At 45.3% G+C, this 19,227-nt stretch overlaps 2 protein-coding genes across 3 annotated transcripts in view; one reads left to right on the forward strand and one right to left on the reverse strand.

Annotated features, from left to right (window-relative positions):
- Ube2z (ubiquitin conjugating enzyme E2 Z) overlaps positions 1–5,350 on the forward strand; it is an 18,199-nt gene extending 12,849 nt beyond the window's left edge. Inside the window, exon 7 of the mRNA XM_020173942.2 lies at positions 340–5,350. Within this exon, the coding sequence (XP_020029531.1) occupies positions 340–510 (171 nt within the window). The 3' untranslated portion in view covers positions 511–5,350. The remainder of the gene's footprint in view (positions 1–339) is intronic.
- Positions 3,429–14,768, reverse strand: Snf8 (SNF8 subunit of ESCRT-II). Of its 2 annotated transcripts, XM_020186548.2 has the most exons (8): positions 14,610–14,768; positions 14,297–14,347; positions 11,801–11,939; positions 9,639–9,743; positions 7,675–7,747; positions 5,445–5,586; positions 4,622–4,696; positions 3,429–3,660 (listed from the first exon to the last, which is right to left on the reverse strand). In XM_020186548.2, exons 1-8 carry the CDS (start codon positions 14,763–14,765, stop codon positions 3,523–3,525), a joined length of 879 nt encoding a protein of 292 aa, XP_020042137.2. In that variant the 5' UTR covers positions 14,766–14,768; the 3' UTR covers positions 3,429–3,522. The 2 variants fall into 2 exon arrangements, with proteins under 2 accessions (XP_020042137.2, XP_073902061.1); XM_074045960.1 differs by lacking the exons at positions 14,297–14,347; positions 14,610–14,768 and adding an exon at positions 12,037–12,130.
- Between the last annotated feature and the right edge of the window lie 4,459 nt (positions 14,769–19,227).

Below are 19,227 nucleotides of genomic sequence, written 5' to 3' on the forward strand. Positions count from 1 at the left end.
TGCTCTTTCCTAGCTATCCACAAGCCCCACAGAAGGCCATGTAAAATCCCCCAAGGGGAACATCCACATCTTGTAAAATGTCTGCCATGCCACTTTGTACATATTTTCTTTCTTTTGAAGAATGCAAACACATTTTAATGTCAGCCCAGGCTAGACCTCTTTGGGGCAGTAATGTGCCATAGCAGTCAGAACTGTTTGGGACTGCCTGGGCTGTGCTGTCTTCTGTCCCATGACTCAGAAGATCAATTTGCATTTCATTCATACGGGCCCAAGGCTGCTCTCACCAGGCTGAGCTGCCAGACTTAAATCTATCATCCCCTTGTCTCCTTTCCCCCACAGGACCCTTTTGGAGAGAAGCGGGGCCACTTTGACTACCAGTCCCTCTTGATGCGCCTGGGACTGATTCGTCAGAAAGTACTGGAGAGGCTCCATAATGAAAACGCTGAAATGGACTCTGATAGCAGCTCATCTGGGACAGAAACAGACCTGCATGGGAGCCTGAGGGTTTAAACCCTGCTCCCTCTCCCCTCCCCCCACTTGAGAGTCCCAGCAGAGTCCCTTCCCCCCACCCCAGGGATGGGGTGTATCTCCCTCCCAACTTGATGTCATCCCTCAAGATGACAAGAAGCAAGCAAGCTCGGATCCCAGGGTGTGGGAATGGGGGGCTGTTCCCAGTCTGACCTTGGCGCTGGAACACCTGGAGCTGTGTTCATCCTGGATCAGGGCCAAGGTACCTTTACAGGAGCACCTGGGGTGAGGCCCTCTGGCAAAACAAAACAACCAACACACCTCTCTTCAGGGCCAGCTCCTTAGGGATCGAAGACAGAAATTGCAATTCCAAGAGGGAGTGTGCCCAAGTGACTTATGGGGGTATCTGGAAGGGAGCTTGGGGTGGGGGCTGTCTGTGACACTTAAGCAGTCTGGGTATTTCTGTTTGTCTTCAGTCTTGAAGCAGGGCTTCCCAATGCCCTTTTCCTCTCTGCCTCCCCTCCCTTGTTATTCCCCACAGGCCAGCATAATTTTGTTTTTCCTAATTTATAGTCACTGTTCTAGACAGACCAAAGAGAAGGAACAGTGGTGGAGTCTAGGCTGCTGATCAGTAAGCTTTACCTAGCACCTGAGCACCTTTCTCCCCCCCCCCCCCCCACCATTCCCTCACTGTTTTAGGTTTCAGACAGGGTAAACGGGACTGGGACAAAAACCCAGATCTTGGTGAAGCCTGCCCAGGCACTGTAAAAAGCCTGAAAGTACTGTCTGTTCCCACAATCACTGATTTGCAAAGTTCCCAACACAGGCCGCTACAATGTGTGTGGGATTAGAACCACTACATAGAATAGTCCTTCCAGATTTTCATGAGTGCTAGTCAATGAGGGTATTGCTCCTGGGGGTGGGGTACAGGGGAGACTGATGGTAGTCTTTATTGCATTTTGTTTGGCTGTCCTTGTGTATTTTCACCCCAGCCTATAGTCCCCCTCCTCACTTCAACCCCCAGGGATTTGTGGAGGGGGGGCAAGGGTAGTCAATGGCAGAAGGGAATTGGAGCTGGGACTCTGGAGACTCCACCCTTTCTCTCCCCTGCCCCTCCCAGCTGCTCTTTGTCACTGGCTCTCTGACGGGTGTTTGCCTGGTTCTGTTGCTTCTCTGTATTTAGCTGCAGTGATCCTTTAGCTGGTTGGCACAGAAAAAATGTGCTTTAGGTGCCCTGTAATACTGGGCATCAAGGGAATCCATCATTCCCATCTGATGTGTTTTCCCTGTACTTCTGGTGATTCTCAATCCATCCAGCCACATGGAAGGGAAAAGATAATGTGTACCTGCCCTGCCCGCTGCTATGGAGGTTTCTGCCTGGTGGATCATGTGACTCACGGGCGGTACTGAGGAGGAGGGGATAGGGCATTAAGGATATCCTACTTGGGAAGCAAAGGAAGTGGAGATGGAGTGGTGTGCTTGGGAACTGAAATTTGTCTTGGATGTCTGAAGCCTGGGTCTCTTCACATGGAGACTCAAAAAGGGACCCTACTTCCAATTTCCCTCTTCCATTCCCGGAGCTAGTCCAGGGCCGAGAAGAATGCCCTTGGTCTGTGGGTCCAGTATTGTCTGTCATCCATTTTAAGTGTTCCCACTTTCAAGTGACAATCTTCTCCTTGGCCCTGCCATGGGGCAGAGCACGTCTGGCATAGCAGCCTGACTTTTATGCCCTAACCTTGAGTTGAGGAAATATATGCACAGGAGTCAAAGAGATGTCTTTATATCTGACTGTACATAAATGAAGTTTTTTTTTTTTTCCTTTTTGGTGCAATAAAGTTTGTTTTGGCAGAAGGAGGAAGCACCTGTGGGTGTGGGAGGGTTTATGTAAAGGAAGAAAGGTATCTTAGCCACCACACCTCACCTGGGCCAGAAACTATCAGGAAAGTGGACAGTGAGTTGTTGGGAAGCTGAAGAGTTTGGTTATGTGGGGAAATGGGGAACAGGACTGTTGATGACTGGTTTTACACTGGAACCAGAGGGGCCCTTTTTGAAGCTGTGGTTCTGGTAGCTAATGAGAAAGCCACCTTGACTTCAATGGCTTCCAAAGAAAACTCTTCTGAAGCTTTGGGGAGTGAGCACATCCTACAAGGACAGGCAGTAGTAGAGACGGACCCAAGCACTTGTCTGCTCAGGGAAACCACTGGATTTCAGTTTTCTAAGTACAGAACTAGCACTACTGAAGAATTCAACAGTTAAAACAGGACTGGCACTCATAAACTCTACCTTCTTTGCTCATCACCTCTCCTGCTTGCTGCAGGAGGCTTGCTTTCTGGGGGAGAGGCTTTTCCTCTTGGCTGACCACGTGCATAGAAGGAAATGTCTGTAAATATGTCCTGCCAGCCTGTACTGTGCAAAGCAGTGATGTAGGAAGAAAGGCGCTCTGGAGTTAATAGACCTGAGTCTCCAAGTTTGGCACTGCATCATTAAAGCTAGAGGGACCTGGTAGTCTAAGGGGTAAAGCTAGTGGGAATTTGAGGAACAAAATACAGGGTTCACTGATTACCATCAAACTGAATTGTTTTCATTCTTCCAACTTAGCCACCAGTTAACTCCTGACTAAGGTTTCCTTCATACAGCTGAGTTTCCTAACCTAGAGCCTGAAATCAGAGTGACTGCTATTTGGGCCACGAGGATCTGTTACTGTGCAAATAAGGAACATGAGTTAGGAAAAGGTTTGAATCAGCACAGGTAATTTGTCCTGGCTACAGAAAGACTAAACCCTCTAGCCAGGAGATAGCCTGCGTTCTGGGCCCAGTTCCTTCGTGAACTTGTAGATTTCTGTGCAAGTCATTTGTATGTGCTTGGTGTCATTTATGTTACTCAGGTTATCTTGGATAAATGAGGCTTCCTCCAAAAAAGATGCAATGTGAAGGCACTTTAAAAAAAAATATTCAGGAAAATAAGAAAACGTGGAACTTTACTTTTATAAACAGTATTGTCCAGGTTTATTGGACGGGTTTCTCCCTCTTCTGGCCTGCTGTGCATCCTCCACACTCAGGGAAGTGCTTCTCTGGCTTCCTCAGCAGTAATTTCCTGGGAGTAGAGGTCTGTGAAAAGAGCTGGCAGCCAGTAGTGGGCCTCCCCTGGGGCCTGCAAATCCAGCCAGGCCAGCCCTTCCTTCAGCAGGTGTTCCTGGAGGAGGAGGAGGAGGAGGAGAGACTTGAGAAAGGGGAGGCTCCCTGAGTCAAGGAGGGGAGCTAAGCAATCTCCCCAGACTTACACTGGCTTCAGTGAGATTTTCAAATAACCTGGTATGCCTCCATGCGTTGACACAACCTAACAAGAATGATCCATTTGGCTTCGGCCTAAGTTGTGAAAAAGTGCTGGCAAGGTATACTAGGAGGCAACAGAAAGCAGGGCTGCAGCACCTTGCTGTGTTGGCCTTGAGGAAATTGCCACCTCTACTTCCCTGGAGCAAAACAGCTCAGTATTCAGGCTGCTGTGACTTGACTTGCTAGGAACAGATGGGAAGGCCCACATTTACACTAGAGTGGACTCACAGTTCTAAGCTGGAAATACACTCAAGATGAGCTGTTTCTGTCCAATACTGCTAGGCACGTATTTACATTCTCCCATTTCAGAGATAAACAAAGTCTAGAGACTGAACTGCCTAGATAAGGAAAAGGTACTGAATCCAGGGCTCCAAGATTCATTCTCATGCTTTCTCTCTCATTAGTCTTTAGTCAGTACCGGAAGTCTGCACGTATAAAACTATACACTATATAAACGGAATATAATTTGAGATACATAGTTACCATAAGCAGCTACTAATTCCTTTTACTCTGTACTATTCCAGTGTTAACTATTTTAAGCCCCTGACCAGCAGCTCCAGGTTCCATGTGTCAGGGAGAGCAAGTGAGTGTTGGTCCCCAGCAGCAGGGGCAGCTGGCATTCCATACACTCCAGGGTCAGAGGCCTGCCTCAGTGAGTTCTATCTTCTCAGTGCCATCAGCAGAGCGATGTTAGGCTTACTGCTTGTGTGGAAGCAGCAGCCTTCAAGGCAAAAAAGCAGAGCAAGATCAAAATGTTTGCCTGTGTAACCCACCTCCTCCCAAACAGCAGCCCATCTTTTCTGAGTCATTCAGTCACATACCAGCACTTGCCGTGCTCGCTCGGTCTCCCACTTAAGACTGGCTTTGATTTCACTGACAGTCACGTACCCGTTTTTCTGAAGGAGGAATGGGGATGAAGTCAGTTTAGGGTACACATTCCTTAGAACCTAGCACCTGCCCACAAGCAGCAGCACATTATCCAGATGAGGAAAAGCTGCCCTTGGCCACGCCTGAGAGCACAGAAAAACAAAGGTCCCAGCAGAGAGAAACAAGGGGCTTTCAGAGTGATAGAGTTTGGTGGATTCACTCTTTAAAACTGAGTTCCCAGGTACTAACATACTAAGTTGGACTTCCACACAGAAGTCGAGAGGATGTGCAGGGAAGATTCAGAATGATTACCCATAGGAAGGAATGGGTTTAATCATAAGACTCAGCCCTTGCCCTGCCAAATCCCTTATTTAGTTTTGTTTTATACTGCAGAATTAAGAAAACTGTCTTCCCTAAACACATCATGGGGATTTGGGGAAGCTTCAGCCATGCTGAGCAACAAGGAATGGCAAAGTTTAAACTCTGTTTTGAAGAATCCACAAAGTAGTTTAAGAAGACATCAGAGGGTCTGTCTACCCCAGGAAAGGGTTGTCTGCATGTTTGTCTACCTGACTAAACTGTAAGCTCCTCGAGAGCAGGGACTGTACTGCACCTCTCTATGCCCCACAGCCCAGCCCAGTGCTTTGCACTGTAGCTGCTCAATAAATGTCTGCTGAACAGCACAGGCCTGAGTAGTTCATCCACAACACAGAGATGAGAACCACTCCAGACTCCCATCCTTGGCTACCCCTCACACACTCCAAAATGCAACAGTACCTCTGCCAGCTGTAGCACCACGGTGTGGTCCATATTGAGCTCGGCTGGAACAGACTGAATGAGGTAAGTGCCGCCCACGGGGATGATGCCAAAGCCAGTGCCCAGGACCTTCAGTTTCTTGATGGCCCTAATCAGGTCATCTCTGCAGTGAAAAAGAGCAGTTTAAAGGCCTTTGGCAGATTAGATGTGACAATTTCATAGTTTCAGCTCTGCCCCATGTAGGGGTACCCTGACAAAACACTCAAACGGCTGCACAACATTCAACTGTGTCAGTAAAACAGTGGCTAAAGAGGGTCAAATGGTGCTTGGATACTCAAGGGAGATGGTACCAGCAAACCAGCCATTCCGCCTCCCAGGAAGAGGTAAAAAAATGAGTCCATCAAGACATGTGAGCAAGCTGAACAGACAGCAGAGAATAGTGTAAACTGTGGCAAACTACAGAATGTTCATGGGCTGGCGGAATGACTCAAGTAGTAGAGCACCTGCCTAGAAAGTAAGGCCCTGAGTTCAAAACTCAGTACTGGGAAGAAAAAAAAGGCTCACTCATTTTTAAAGGGGCAACACAGCTGATTGCTGCTATTTGGAAATTCAAGCCCAGTAATACTGCATCTTCTGATTTCTTAGTTGCCAACTAATTCAAATTAGAGAAAAAGAAAACTCAAAAGGGCTGGGCAGTGCATATCTGCAATCCCAGCTACTGCAGGGGCAGGAGGACTACCAGTTTAAGGTCAACTCTGGCAAAGTTAGGAAGACCCTATCTCAAAAAGAATACTGGGCTGGGCACAGTGGCTCACACCTATAATCCTAGCTACTTGGAAGGCAGAGATCAAGAAGATCACAATTCTAGGCCAGTCTGGGCAAAAAGTTCAACAGACCCCATCTCAACCAATAAAAAAGCAGTATGTGGTGGTGTGTGCCTGTCATCTTACTTACGTATGAAACATAAATAGGACTTTGGTCCAAGCCAGCCCAGGCATAAAGAAAGACCCTATTGGAAATATCAAAGCAAAAAGGGCTTGTGGAATACCTACCTAGCAGGCACAAAGCCCTTGAGTATTGAAAAAAACAAAGTGTGCAGACCATCCACCTGGCCCACATGCTGAGGCTCACCCCTGGCACAGCCTAAGAGCCAGGGAAAGAGGACTTAGGTAAACTGGAATGCTCTTCCCAAGGACCTAGAGGAGCAAATTCAAAACTGATTCAAATGCTCTAGACCCCACTCTCTTCCTAAGACTTAATTCGCAAATTGCAGCTAGTAATTTGTCATCACTTTCTTTTTGAACATTCCAGATCATCTTGGGCTGGGAGAGTGGCTCAACTGGTAGAGTATCTGCTTAGCCCTGAGTTCAAACCCCAGTAACCACCAAAAAAAAAAAAGAATGAAAAATAAATCCAGATCTTCATGAATCATGCTGCACTGGCTCTTTGGGAACTAGATCTAAAACAGCCATTTATCTTTTCTCAAATTGGATTAACACACGGAGAGTAGTGAACCAGGTCAATTTAGATCCCATTATCTCAGCCCCACCATCTCTGACCCCAGCCTTTCCAGATGATCACTCTAATCTCCTTGTCCTCAAATAATCTCAAGAACATGTATAGCCCCAAGCTATGTTAAAAAATAGTACACATAGCTAGGTGCCGGTGGCTCACACCTGTAATCCTAGCTACTTGGGAGGCTGAGATTGGGAGGACAGTGGACAGCCTGGACAAACAGTAGCGAGACCCCCATCTCCAAAATAACCAGAGCAAAATGGACTGAAGGTGTGGCTCAAACAGTAAAGTGCCTGCTTTGCAAACATGAAGCCGAGTTCAAACCTCAGTCCCACCAAAAAAAAAAGTACATATATATGATGAAAAAATGCTAATGCACAAAAATGTATACCAGTTATAATCTCTTAGTTAAGAAAAAAATGGGGTTTTTGTTTTTTTTGCAGAACTGGAGTTTGAACTCAGGGCTTCACACTTGCAAAGCAAGTGTTCTAACTGGTTCAGCCACACCTCCAGTCCTCTTTTATTTTTGTATTGCTGGGAATTAATCCCAAATCCTCACACATGCTAAGGCATGTGCTTTGCCACTGAGCTATACCCCTAGCCTTGTTTCTTTTTTATTTCTGTGTTTTCAGTTTTCTTAGGGTTTGCTAGGCAGGCACTCTTACCACTTGACACATACCACCCCCAGTCAAAGAGCTCTTCCTATACTCCAAGGGGTTGGAAGGCAAAGACCTACTGGCTGACATCCTGCGCAAACTTGCCCCTTCCTTTCAACACTTGTTGATGTAGTTCCTCCAGAGTTATCAGACCTGTTAAAGAAAGGGACAGAAAGCAAATGAAGAGAAATTACCCTAGCTGGGCAGCCTAGGCAAATAGTTTGAGAGACCATATCTTGAAAAACCCCATCACAAAAAAAAGGGCTGGTAGAGTGGTTCAAGTGATAGCAAGTATGTTTAGCAAGCATGAGGCCCCAAATTCAAATCCCAGTACCACCAAAGGAAAAAAAGAGAGATTACCTTTATGACTGCAACCACTTTAAATAAATGGACAGCTATGTCTTTCCAGTAAGTAGCAAATAGCATTCTAGTTCCTAAATTTCTTCTACCTTTCTCTCTCTCTTTTTTTTTTTTTTTTTTTTTTTTGTGGGACTGGGGTTTGCAAAGCAGTTGCTCTACTGCTTGAGCTACACCTCCAGTCCATTTTGCTCTTCACCTCTCTCCTAATAACTAGCTCCCAGTTACCTGGAAGACACAGGAAGGAGGACTTTTGTAGAAGGCTGGCCCCAAGGCAAAACCTCTAAAACTTAAAGCAAAAAAGGGCTGGGATGTGGCTCAAGTGGTAGAGGTCCTGCCTAGCAAGCTCAAGGCCACAAATTCAAACCCTAGTACCACCAAACAAAAAAAATTTCAAAAAAGCAAAAAATAAGTGGCCAGTCAGACATGGTGGTGCATACCTTGAATTCTAGCACTCAGGAGTCTGAGGCAACAGAATCAAGAGTTCCAGACCAGCCTGGGCTACATAGTGAGTTCCAGAGCAGTCTGAACTGCATAGTGAGACTCTATCTCAAAAAACCTGAGACAGGAGGATCACATATTCAAGGCCAACCTGGGTTACATAAGGAGACCCTGTCTAAAAATCAAAAACTATGGAGTTGAGCATATAATCCACACTGGCCTTCAACTCTGGATTCTCCTGCTTCATCCTCCTGAGTTCTAGAATTATAGGTGTGAACCACCATGCCCACCTAGATGACCAATTTTTTTTGGCAGCACTGGAATTTGAACTCAGGGCCTAATGCTTACTAGGCAGGCACTCTTACCTCTTGAGCCATTCTACCAGTCCATTTTTTTGTGATGGGTTTCTTTCTCAAGATAGGGTCTTGTGAACTATATACCCAGGCTGGCTTCAAACAGCGATCCTCCTGATCTCTGCCTCCTGAGTAGTTAGAATTATAGGTGTGAGCCACTGCACCTGGACCAGATGACCAATTTTAAGGCAATATTTTAGGGAGCTGAGAGGCTAAATTGACAGTACCATACCTTACACAGGCAGTACAGGCCTACGGTTATTAATGCGAAAACTAAGGGTATAGAGATGTGACTCAAATGGTAGAGCATGTACCTGCCTTGCAAGTATGAAGCCCTGAGCTCAAAGCCCCAGTACCACACACAAAAAAAAGCAGCTGTGATTAATGCGAAAACCATAACCCAGATGAATTTCACATCAGACAACAAGACTTACTTCCTACCTTCCAATTATTTTGTATAATGACTAGGCATTTGACCTTCCCAGGCAAAGATCTCTGAAGAATACAATCTTTTGGGTAATTCTATTTACCCTTGACCATGGAGACTTATCATGAACTCAACTTTGTGAAACAGCTAAGATATGTCTCAAGACCTTGCAGGCCTTGAGATGGAAAAGAAAATCTTTCAAGCCAGACACCGGTACCTCATGCCTGTAATCCTAGTTACTCAAGAGGCAGAGATCAGGAGGACCGCTGTTCAAAGCCAGCCTGGGAAAGTAGTGTATGAGACCCTATCCAGAAAAAACTCATTACAAAAAGGGGCTGATGGAGTGGTTAAAGGTGTAGGTCCTGAGTTCGAACTCCAGTACTGCAAAAAAAAAAAGAAAAACTTTCAAGGTTTCCTCCCTCTCAGAGAAGTCCAAAGCCCAGGCCCCAGGACCCAGTCACCTCACCTCCATTCCGGTGCTTCAGGGCTAGGCATACTTCGATAATCTGGACACCCAGCTCATAATAGAAGTCCCCTACGCCCAGCATCTCAGACCAAAATCCTTTTCCAGCTATAAAACAAAAAAACACAAGCTAGGTTATTCATTCATTTTCTTTTCTGTTCTTTCAACTCTGGGTTAAAATATGTATCCTGTGGGAAGTCTTGTTGCTTAGCCCTAAATCCTGCTCTACTTGTTACTTGATCCTTTTATTTTCTCTTTGCAGTAATAGAGCTTGAACTCAGGGTCTCCACCAGCCCTTTTTTGTGATGGGCCTTTTTTGAGATAGGGCCTCACAAACTATTTGCCTGGCCTGGCTTTGAACCTGGATGCTCTTGATCTCTGCCTTCTGAGTAGCTGGGATTACAGGCACCAGCCACTGGTGCCCAGCTGTACTTGATCCTTTAAGAGTCAGGTATGGTGATGCCCAGCTGTAAACCCAGCTACTTGGGAGCTGATGTGGGAGGATAATGAGTTCAAGGTCAGCCTGGTCTATATAGGAAGACCCTGTCTCAGAAAAAACAAAAATGATCCTTTGAAACAACCTGAGTCCTGTGAACCTGTGAAGTCTTGCTGAAGAACAGTCTCAGACAGTTCCAAAGGGTGGGCAACCTAAAGGTTCTTTCTGGTGCTGGGGTTATAGTTCAGTGGTAGAGCACTTGCCTAGCATGTGGAAGTTCTGGATTTAATCCCAAACACCACGATAAATAAATAAATAAATATTCCTTTCTAAACTGGGCATGTTGGTGCTTATCTGTAACCCCAATGCGTGGGAGGTTAAGGCAAGAGGATAGTGAGTTCCAGTCCAGTCTGGGCTATATAACAAACCCTAGCTCAGGAGAATACAAAAATGAATTTTTCTTTCCCAAAGCATTTGGTGAAATATGTTGGGAGATGTGGTCTAGACAAGACTAAGAGAAAAAATACATGGACTTGGCATTCAAAAACTCATTGAAGACAATATTAAATAAGAAATGAGGGCTGGGCACCAGTGGCTCATACCTGTAATTCTAGCTCCTCAGGAGGTGGAGATTGGGAAGATTGACTCAGGAAGCCAACTGAGGCAAATAGTTCTCAAGACCCTAACTAGAAAAGTACCTAACACAAAAAGGGCTGGTGAACTGGCTCAAGGTGTAGGCCCTGAGTTCAAAACCTGGTACCGAAATAAAAAAAAATAGAAATGAGGGCTGGCCGTGTGGGTCAAGTGGGAAGCGGTAGAGCACCTGCTTAGCAAGTGTAAGGCCCTCAGTTCAAACCTCAGTATTGCCAAAAACAAAAACAGAAGCAAAAAATGAAAATAGAATAGCAATTGTAGCATAATTCCAAATAGGTAAAAACAGCTTACAAGCATGAAAAGTATCTAGAAAGATGTAACAATGCTGTTCAATTTACAATGGGATCATGTCCTCCTAAACCCATTGTTAACCTTTTCTTTTTTTTGTGTTATTGGGGATTGAACCCTGTGCATGTTAGGCAAACACTTTACCACTCAACTATACCCCCAGTCCTTCCATTGTAAACTTAAGTATAAGGTAAAGTAATGAGAGTAACCTATTCCATTACACTAGCTTGAGAAAAAAAACCAAAATTCAAAGCATGGTTTCTAGTGAATGCCTGTGGCTTTTGTAGTGTCTCAAAATTGAGCCATCCTAAATCAGAGACCTTTTGTAGCTTAAACTGCCAACGGTATTTACCTCTACAATTATAGAACAGGATCAAGAGAATTCTACTTCCTCTTTTATACAGCTCTGTTGACTGGCTAAATAACAGATCCTACTCTCATTATTATTTTCTTTTTTTTTTTTTGTGGTCCTGAGGATTGATCCTAGAGCCTCACATCAACCATACCCTAGTCCTTTTTTGTTTTTTAAATAAAAAGGGAAAATGCCATAAAGAAGTCCACTACTACAGAGTATTCAAGGGAGGATCATGCACACAGGCTACTCGGCTTCAACTCCAGTGTCTTCATCTTCCCCATCAGACTGGTCAAGAGCCATCCTGGCCAGGTACTCCCTAAAGATACACCCTCTGATTTCCCTGCAGGCCCATCTAAAGGATGCTCCAACAGTGGTGATGACAACTAGGTGAGCTTCTGTGAGGATACCGGACCCCTTTAGACAATTGCTTACAGGCCAGAGGATCCACTCCAATGGTCGCACACATGTCCTGGAACTGTACCCGGAACTCGGGATTCTTCCGGATCTCCTGCTTGTGCTTGCTGGCAAACTCCTCTAGGTTGGTCTTGAACATGTCCAGCTGCTTTGACATCTGTGGGATGGACAAGGGTGAGATTAGCAGCAGCCCTAATAGATCCCTAGCCCAGTGGCAGAGAAGATCTAACATAACCAGTCTCCTTCAGGCCTACCATTATTCTGTTCACTGTCCCTTCTCTTTTTATCCCTGCTTCTCCTGCACAGTTCTCTTGTCAGCAGAAATGAGATGCTGTTATGTTCCCCCATCTGTAAAATACAGAGTTTTTCATATGTTGCTATTCTTTTAAGAAAGATATTATTTTGCAATACTGGGGTTTGAACTCAGGGCCCTGTACTTGCTAAGCAGGTGTTTTTCCAGGGACTCCCAGCCCCTGTCCCTGTTCTAATATCAGGATGTAGCTAATAATCAACATGCATGTCTAATGTGGTGCTTCTCTTCTTTTTCCTAGATAAATTGTTATTAAATGGAAGGTGCACCTGATAATCCATTTTGTGTTTAGAAAGAGGGAATGCAGTGTTCCCACAGTAGGAAATCTTTAGCCACTGATGGACAGGCCGGATTGGAAGAATGAAGGCTGGCATGACCTGGGATTGAAGTGGTTATTAACTTTTGAGTCATGGACCTCCTTGTGGATCAGCTCTAAATCAGTAATTCAGGGATGGGGGAGGGGAGACACACTGCATTCCAAAACCAAATACAATGGGTTTAAGGCTTTTATCATCTTTTATTTCTATTTACCCCTCTCTTTCCCTAATTAACAAAGAACTTCTACCCCAGCAAAAGTAAACACTCCTGGTCCAACATCTCCTCACCTGCCACTTAAAACTTGAAGAAAACTCCACATTCTTTTAATCACCACCTTCAGTTGATGTGTACACACCATCTTCCCCATGAGGGAGAGCTTTTGCAAAGCACAGCCTGTGTCTTAACTGTTTATCTTCAGTTCATGGACCCATTTTCTAACTGAACTACCTCTTCCTCTTCTTCATCAGTGATAATAACCTAGTACACTCAGAGTATGTTCAGAATAGGGAAGTGTCAGAGACAGTAAGTGAACCCACCTCACAGCCTCCTGTGTGTATCTAGATATTATGAAGATGGTGTGGATGCCACAGGTTAGGCACATTTTCCTTTTATTGTGAGGCATTTAAAATAAAAGCCTTGGGTAAGAGGTATAAATTGATGGTAGAGCACATCTCAGCAGTTATCAGACCCTGGGTGTGATCCCCAGAAGCACAAAAAAATATAATAAAGTAAAATTCCAAAAGACCTAAATCTAATAGTACTATAAGCCAGGTGTGGTGGTGCATTTTTCTTTAGAGTCCTAGCTACTTGTGAGGCTTAGGTGCAAGGATCACTTGAGCCCAAGAATGGAGACCAGCCTGAGCAACATGGTAAGACCTATCTCTTGCTACGGGCATGGTGACCCACTGTAATCCCAGCACTTGGGAAAGACAGGAGGATTACAACAAATTCAAGGTCAGCCTAGGATACACAGCATAGCACCTACAAAATAATTAATCAATTAAATAGCTCTACAACTTACTACCCATGAAACCTTGGATAAATTACTTAATGCCTCAGTGTCCTCAATTACAAACTGGGAATGATAGTTTCTGCCTTGTGGGTGTAAAAGAAATCTGGAAGTTGTCAAAACCAAAATGGAGTCTCTTGTGTCAACCCCACCAAAAAAAAAAAAAAAGAAAGAAAGAAAAAGTAAATAAAGTCAGGAGCTTACGAAGGAAGGGTTCTTAAGCATATTGCCTGATAGTAACTATCAGGAGACTCTGTTAGAACAAGCAGCAATCTCACATAAAAAGTACATCCAGCCAGGCACTGGCGGCTCAATCCTAGCTAGCTATGAGGCTGAGATCCACAAGATCGTGGTTCAAGACCAAGCAAATAGTTCACAAGACCCCATCTCCAAAATAACCAGAGCAAAATGGACTGGAGATGTGGCTCAAGCGGCAGAGTGCCTGTTTTACAAGTGTGAAGCCCTGAGTTCAAACACCCACCCCACCAAAAAAGAGGGGGGGACACAAAGGAAGGGACAGAAGAAGAAAGGAGGAAACAGGGAGAGCTGGGCACATGGCTCAGGGGACTGAGTTCAAACTCCAGTGTTGGGTGGAGGGGAATGGACAAGGGTTAGGGAATATAGTCCAGTGGTACAGTGCTTGCCCCGTATGCATCACGAAGAAAATGAACAGTGCATAGGATCTTATAAGCTTGTCATCACTCAGAGACATTAGCTATTATTATTATCAAGTTCCCAAAAGGGCACAGCAGCCCAGAAATCCAGCATAGCCAGACACCTAGTTTGTGTTCGATCTAAACAATTCAGTTTATATCAAAGGTGTGCTGAGCAGCCCTGTTACGTCCCTCTTCCTGCCTGGAGCCCTCCACTCACTCACCTGGGCTAGCTGGTCCTCAGCCAAGACTGTCCCTCGCTCCTTATACTTGGCCTGTCAGACAAAGACAACAGAAAAGTTTTTTGGTATTTTTTTTTTTTAGGAAGGACAGGGTGAGGGAATAGAATTGATGTTTCCATCTGTCGTCAAATATGGGACAGGGATACTGGTGGATGTGTGCATCCTGGCACTCCGATCCACTGGAAGCTGGAGAAACTCACTTCCCCGGCGCCGGAGAAGCCCGATTCTGCCGGGAGGCGATTTAAGGGAATTCTGTGCCTCGAGGGCCAGAGGCGGGCCGGCCGCTTCCCCTCACCTCGGCGAGCTTCTTCTTGGCGATGGCGCCGGCTCCCACCCCGCGGCGGTGCATTGCCGCCCTGGGTCCGCGGCCACTGGGCTGCCAGGACCCCAGGGCTCCGCGTCCGCGGCTCAGCCGCCGGCTCCCAACGCGGAAGCCCCGGCCGTGCGTCATCCACGTGCGCCGGAAGTCGTGTGCCCACTTCCTGTCGTGGAATCGAAGGTCTCCGGCAGCCCCGCCTTTCGCTGGTGGCCGTGCTCTGCTAAGCCCCGGCGACCAGGAAAGATGTGGGAAACTTCATGGGGTCCTATCCTAGCTGGAAGGCGTGGGGACGCGGGACTCTGCCGCCATTGTATTTCCTGGTGTCTCCAGCCAACGTTGGCGCCTCCTCCGGGAGCGCAGGTGCACCGCCTGGTGGTCGACCGAAACTCCTAGACCACCTACTATGTGCCAGGTGCTGTGTTGGCCATGAAGGGTTCCATACTGAGCAACAGCCAGAATCCCTTCTGTTCTAGTTTATCTGTTGGGATCACATGTGGAGATTCTGCCTTGGGAGGGCCTTACAGTTTAAAGAACTTGAACTCCAAGCAGGGAGTCAGTGGCTCACACCTGTAATCCTAGCGGTTGGAGACCAATCACAGCAAAAAGCAAGAGCCTATCTCAATAATAACCAACACAAAACAGGCCTAGTGTAATTATTCAAGTGGTAGAGCGTTTACCTAGTAAGCAAGAGGCCCTGAATTCAAACCCCCAGAACTGTCAGGAAAATAAAAAAAATAATAACTTGAACTCGACTCATTGCCTGGGTCCGTAGCACAGTTCTACTACATACGATTCGGTAGTTTAAGGCAGATTCCTTAATATCTTTGTATTTCACTATCCACGGTTGTGAAATACCTACTCATGAACATGAGTTTTGTGAGAAAATACGTAATAAAGCATTTAACACAATGCCCACAACAAAAATATCAGTCACGACCATTCTTACTCATCGTCTGGGGTGTAATCAGCCATCTGTGTGTTTAGACAGCTACATATGTGATTTTGAAAGTGCTATTGAGTCTTAACAAGAGGCAAATAGAAGACTTGAGACAAGATCTTACCATGTTGCAAAGGACCCTCCTGCCTCCCAAGTGCCCAGCCATAGAGGACTTTGTCAGAAAGTAATAAGATCAATTTTTTTTTTTTTTTGTGATACTGGGGTTTGAACTTAGGGCTTCAGACTTGCTAGACAGGTGCTCTATTGCTGAAGTCGTGCTTCCAGGCCTTTTTTGAGACAGGTTGCAATTCTAATCCTCCCACCTCAGCCTCCTGAGTTCCTGAGTAGCTGACACTACAGGAATGGGTCACCACATCTGGCTCCACAACCTCATTTTCTTACTACATCACCCCCAAACACAAAAATTTGTTCCCTCAAATACTTACTGACGCTATGTGGACACACCTGCTTCCTTCCTTATTCTGACTCACACTATGTAACACTTTATACACACACTGATCCTCTCACTCATACTCCTGACCTATTCATACCCTCAAATACTACACATCTGTCCTTAAGATACACACAGAGACTCTCAACAGTCACACTTGTAGCCTCACTTAAGCAGGTGTGTTCATCCTCTTATTCAGACACATTTGCTCTCTTTTATAATTTTAAAGTATGCAGACAAGCAATATGCTAGTTTCCTATTATCTATAGTGTAAATATTCTGTCTATGGTCAATTTCAAGTTACCAATGGTTTCACAACCTGTTCACAAAATATCTGATAATTTTGTCTTTTTTTTAATTTCTGGCAATATTGATTGAGGTTTGAACCTCAGTACCTAAAGCTTCCCAGGTAGGTGCTCTTCCATTTGAGCCACACCCCCATCCCATTCCTGATCATTTAACCATAGCTCTCTCTGGCGCTGTGCACCAACACATTGGTGAGCAATGTGTTGGATGCTTGAGCCACTCCACCAGCCCTTTTTTGTGATGAGTTTTTTTTTTTTCAAGATAGGGTCTCACGAACTATTTGCTCAGGCTGGCTTCAAACCTGGATCCTCCTGATCTCTGCCTCCTGAGTAGCTAGGACTATAGGCGTGAGCCACTGCTGCCCGTCTAGGAAATGTAAACTTTTTTGACTCACTGATCACCCCCACCCCTAACATCCAAGACCCCAAAAATGCAGATCCAAACTTCTGAAGATAATCATTTCTGTTGTGGAGAATCACTCTAAGCACGCACACACACACACACACACACACACACACACACACACACCCTAATTTCTAGCTTAGTGTGTTGTTACATACCTGTAGTTCCAGTTATTTGGGAGGCTGAAACAGGAAAATTGATTGAGCCCAGGAGTTCAGGACCAACCTGGGCAACATAATGAGATCCCAGCTCAAAAAATAAATAAGGCTAGGGATGAGGCTCAGTGGTAGAGCACTTGCCAAACATGTGCAGGGTCCTGGGACGGGTGAAGTTAATAAATGAACAAATAAAATATACCTTCTTAGTAAAGATGTACCCAAAATTGTGTGGTACAGACCTCAAGAGCCTCAGGAGTTGAGAGGTAAGGAGATCAGAGCTGCAAGAAACCTTAGAAGTCAACTGGAGTCCAGAGATCGCAAATTGGTAGCTCTCAAGAAGAATTCAGTTCTGATAAGAGCTTGGAGCTGGTATGTAGCTCATGGCAGAGACTTTGCCTAACATACTCAAGGCTGTGTGTTTGATCCTCAGCACCACAAAGTTTAGTTTGGTCAGCTGAATGTCTTTAGACCAGCGTGCTTCTTCCATTCCTATAGTCTCCACTCTGCTGGTGGTCTTGCATTGCTCAGTAAATTAGTGGCCCAGCCCTTCAACCAATCTACCTTGCTACACCCTGATTCTAAATTAATGCCCTTGTTTTAAAAGATGGGCAAGCAGGCTTAGGTGTGAAAACCATAATAACCACAATTAATTTTATCTACTCTTACTCTGTGCAAAGCATTATCTGAATTCTCTGAATATTGATTTCAGCCCTATGAGGTAAGTGCTTTTTGTTTGTTCTTTTTTTTTTTGCCAGACTGGGATTTGAACTCAGGACCTACACCTTGAACCACTCCACCAGCCCTTTTTTGTGAAGGGTTTTTTCAAGATAGGGTCTCTCAAACTATTTTGCCAGTGCTGGCTTCAAACTCTGATCCTCCTGATCTCTGCCTCCTCAGTAGCTAGGATTATAGGCAAGAGCCACCAACAACTGGATGTTTGTTTGTTCTGTTTTGTTTGTTGGTATTGGGGTTTGAACTTAGGGCCTCATGCTTCTTTTTTTTTTTTTAACGGTGCTGGGAATGGAACCCAGAGCCTCCTACATTATCATCTTTTTATAGACAGAAAATTGAGGCTCAGAAAGAAAAATAACTGAGCCTGAGACCTATGGAGTGACTGGAATTTGGTGTGCTTGAGTCTAGTCTGCTAAAATGTGACTAGATTAGGAAAAGACAGAAGTGTATTCCAGGTAGCAAACCCAGGCCTAGGGGGAAAAGTAGAGAGCCCTGCCCTTTGTGAGTGGAGGGTGGTGGGAGAGGGCTGCTGACTGCAGTGGGGAAGGGGAGGATAAAGGGCTGGCCTTTTGTACAGCTGCCCACTTCCTTTTTTCCCACCCCACCACCAGGTCTGTGCTATCATCATCTGTCCTGAACTCCTGCAGGAGACTCAGAACTGGTCTTCCACTTTATCCAGGCTCAGCTCAATATAACCTCCATCTTCACAGTCATTGTTTCATAATGCAAATAGATCTTCTGGACTTGCCCCTGCCCTGCTTAGAATCCCTCAAGAACTTTAAGCTTTCACTGAGGGTCCAATCCAAAATCTTTAACATGGCCTGTGAGCCCCTGCCCCTGCCCAGCTTCCCAGCCACTGTGTTGTTCAACCCATCGTTCATTTTGCTGTATAATAGTAACACTGGCTAATATTTATTAAGCCTTCCTCTCATTCTTTGACTATTTTTGTCATTCAAATCTCACTCATCTTAAATGCCATTTTCTCACCACAGTCCATCTAGAGAAGGCTTCTCCGTCCTTTCTCAGAGCTTCTTAGTCTTCCTTCGCGTAATTGAACACACCGTGTGGTTATTAATGTGTTTGTGTGTTTAAGGATTAAGGCCTGTTGGATTCAGTGGTGGTGTGTGCCCTGTCTTCCTCACTACTCAGGAGGCTTTGGTAGGAGGATCACTTGGACTTAGAGTTCAAGGCCAGCCCAGACAATAGAGTGAGACACCTTCCCCCAAAAGGAGGAAAAAATAAAGATCAAAATAAAAGATTGTGTCAGTTGCTAGATTCCAAGCTCCTGGGGGAGATTTCTGCCATGCTGTATGCTCAGTGTTTAGCACAGTCTTTATTTGTTAAGTTTCCAGTGAGTGTTTGTATAATGAATAGACAAATTAACATCTGTTAATTCATCCGTCTTTTTCATGCAAGCCAATGCAGAAACCCATGAACATACCCTGTTAGTGCTCAGTTGACATTAGAATAAGTTTTTACAACAAGCACAATGACTTATTTCAGCTTAGACTTTATTGGTTTGATTTCTCTTGGAGACTCTGGAGTAGGGCGGAAGCAAGAGCTGAGTACGTGAGGGGCAGAGTCCAGTCCTCCTCTGGGCTTGGTCAG

This window comes from Castor canadensis, chromosome 11, assembly GCF_047511655.1.
Source record: "Castor canadensis chromosome 11, mCasCan1.hap1v2, whole genome shotgun sequence".
NCBI classification, from domain to species: Eukaryota; Metazoa; Chordata; class Mammalia; order Rodentia; family Castoridae; genus Castor; species Castor canadensis.

Coding starts and splice junctions, on each gene's coding strand:
- Snf8 (XM_020186548.2), bottom strand. CDS start 14,765: ATGACGCACGGCCGGGGCTTCCGCGTTGGGAGCCGGCGGCTGAGCCGC. Junction 11,940..14,296: donor CTGAGGACCAGCTAGCCCAG/GTGAGTGAGTGG, acceptor TCCATCCCACAG/ATGTCAAAGCAGCTGGACAT. Junction 4,697..5,444: donor TGGTGCTACAGCTGGCAGAG/GTACTGTTGCAT, acceptor TTCCTCCTTCAG/AAAAACGGGTACGTGACTGT.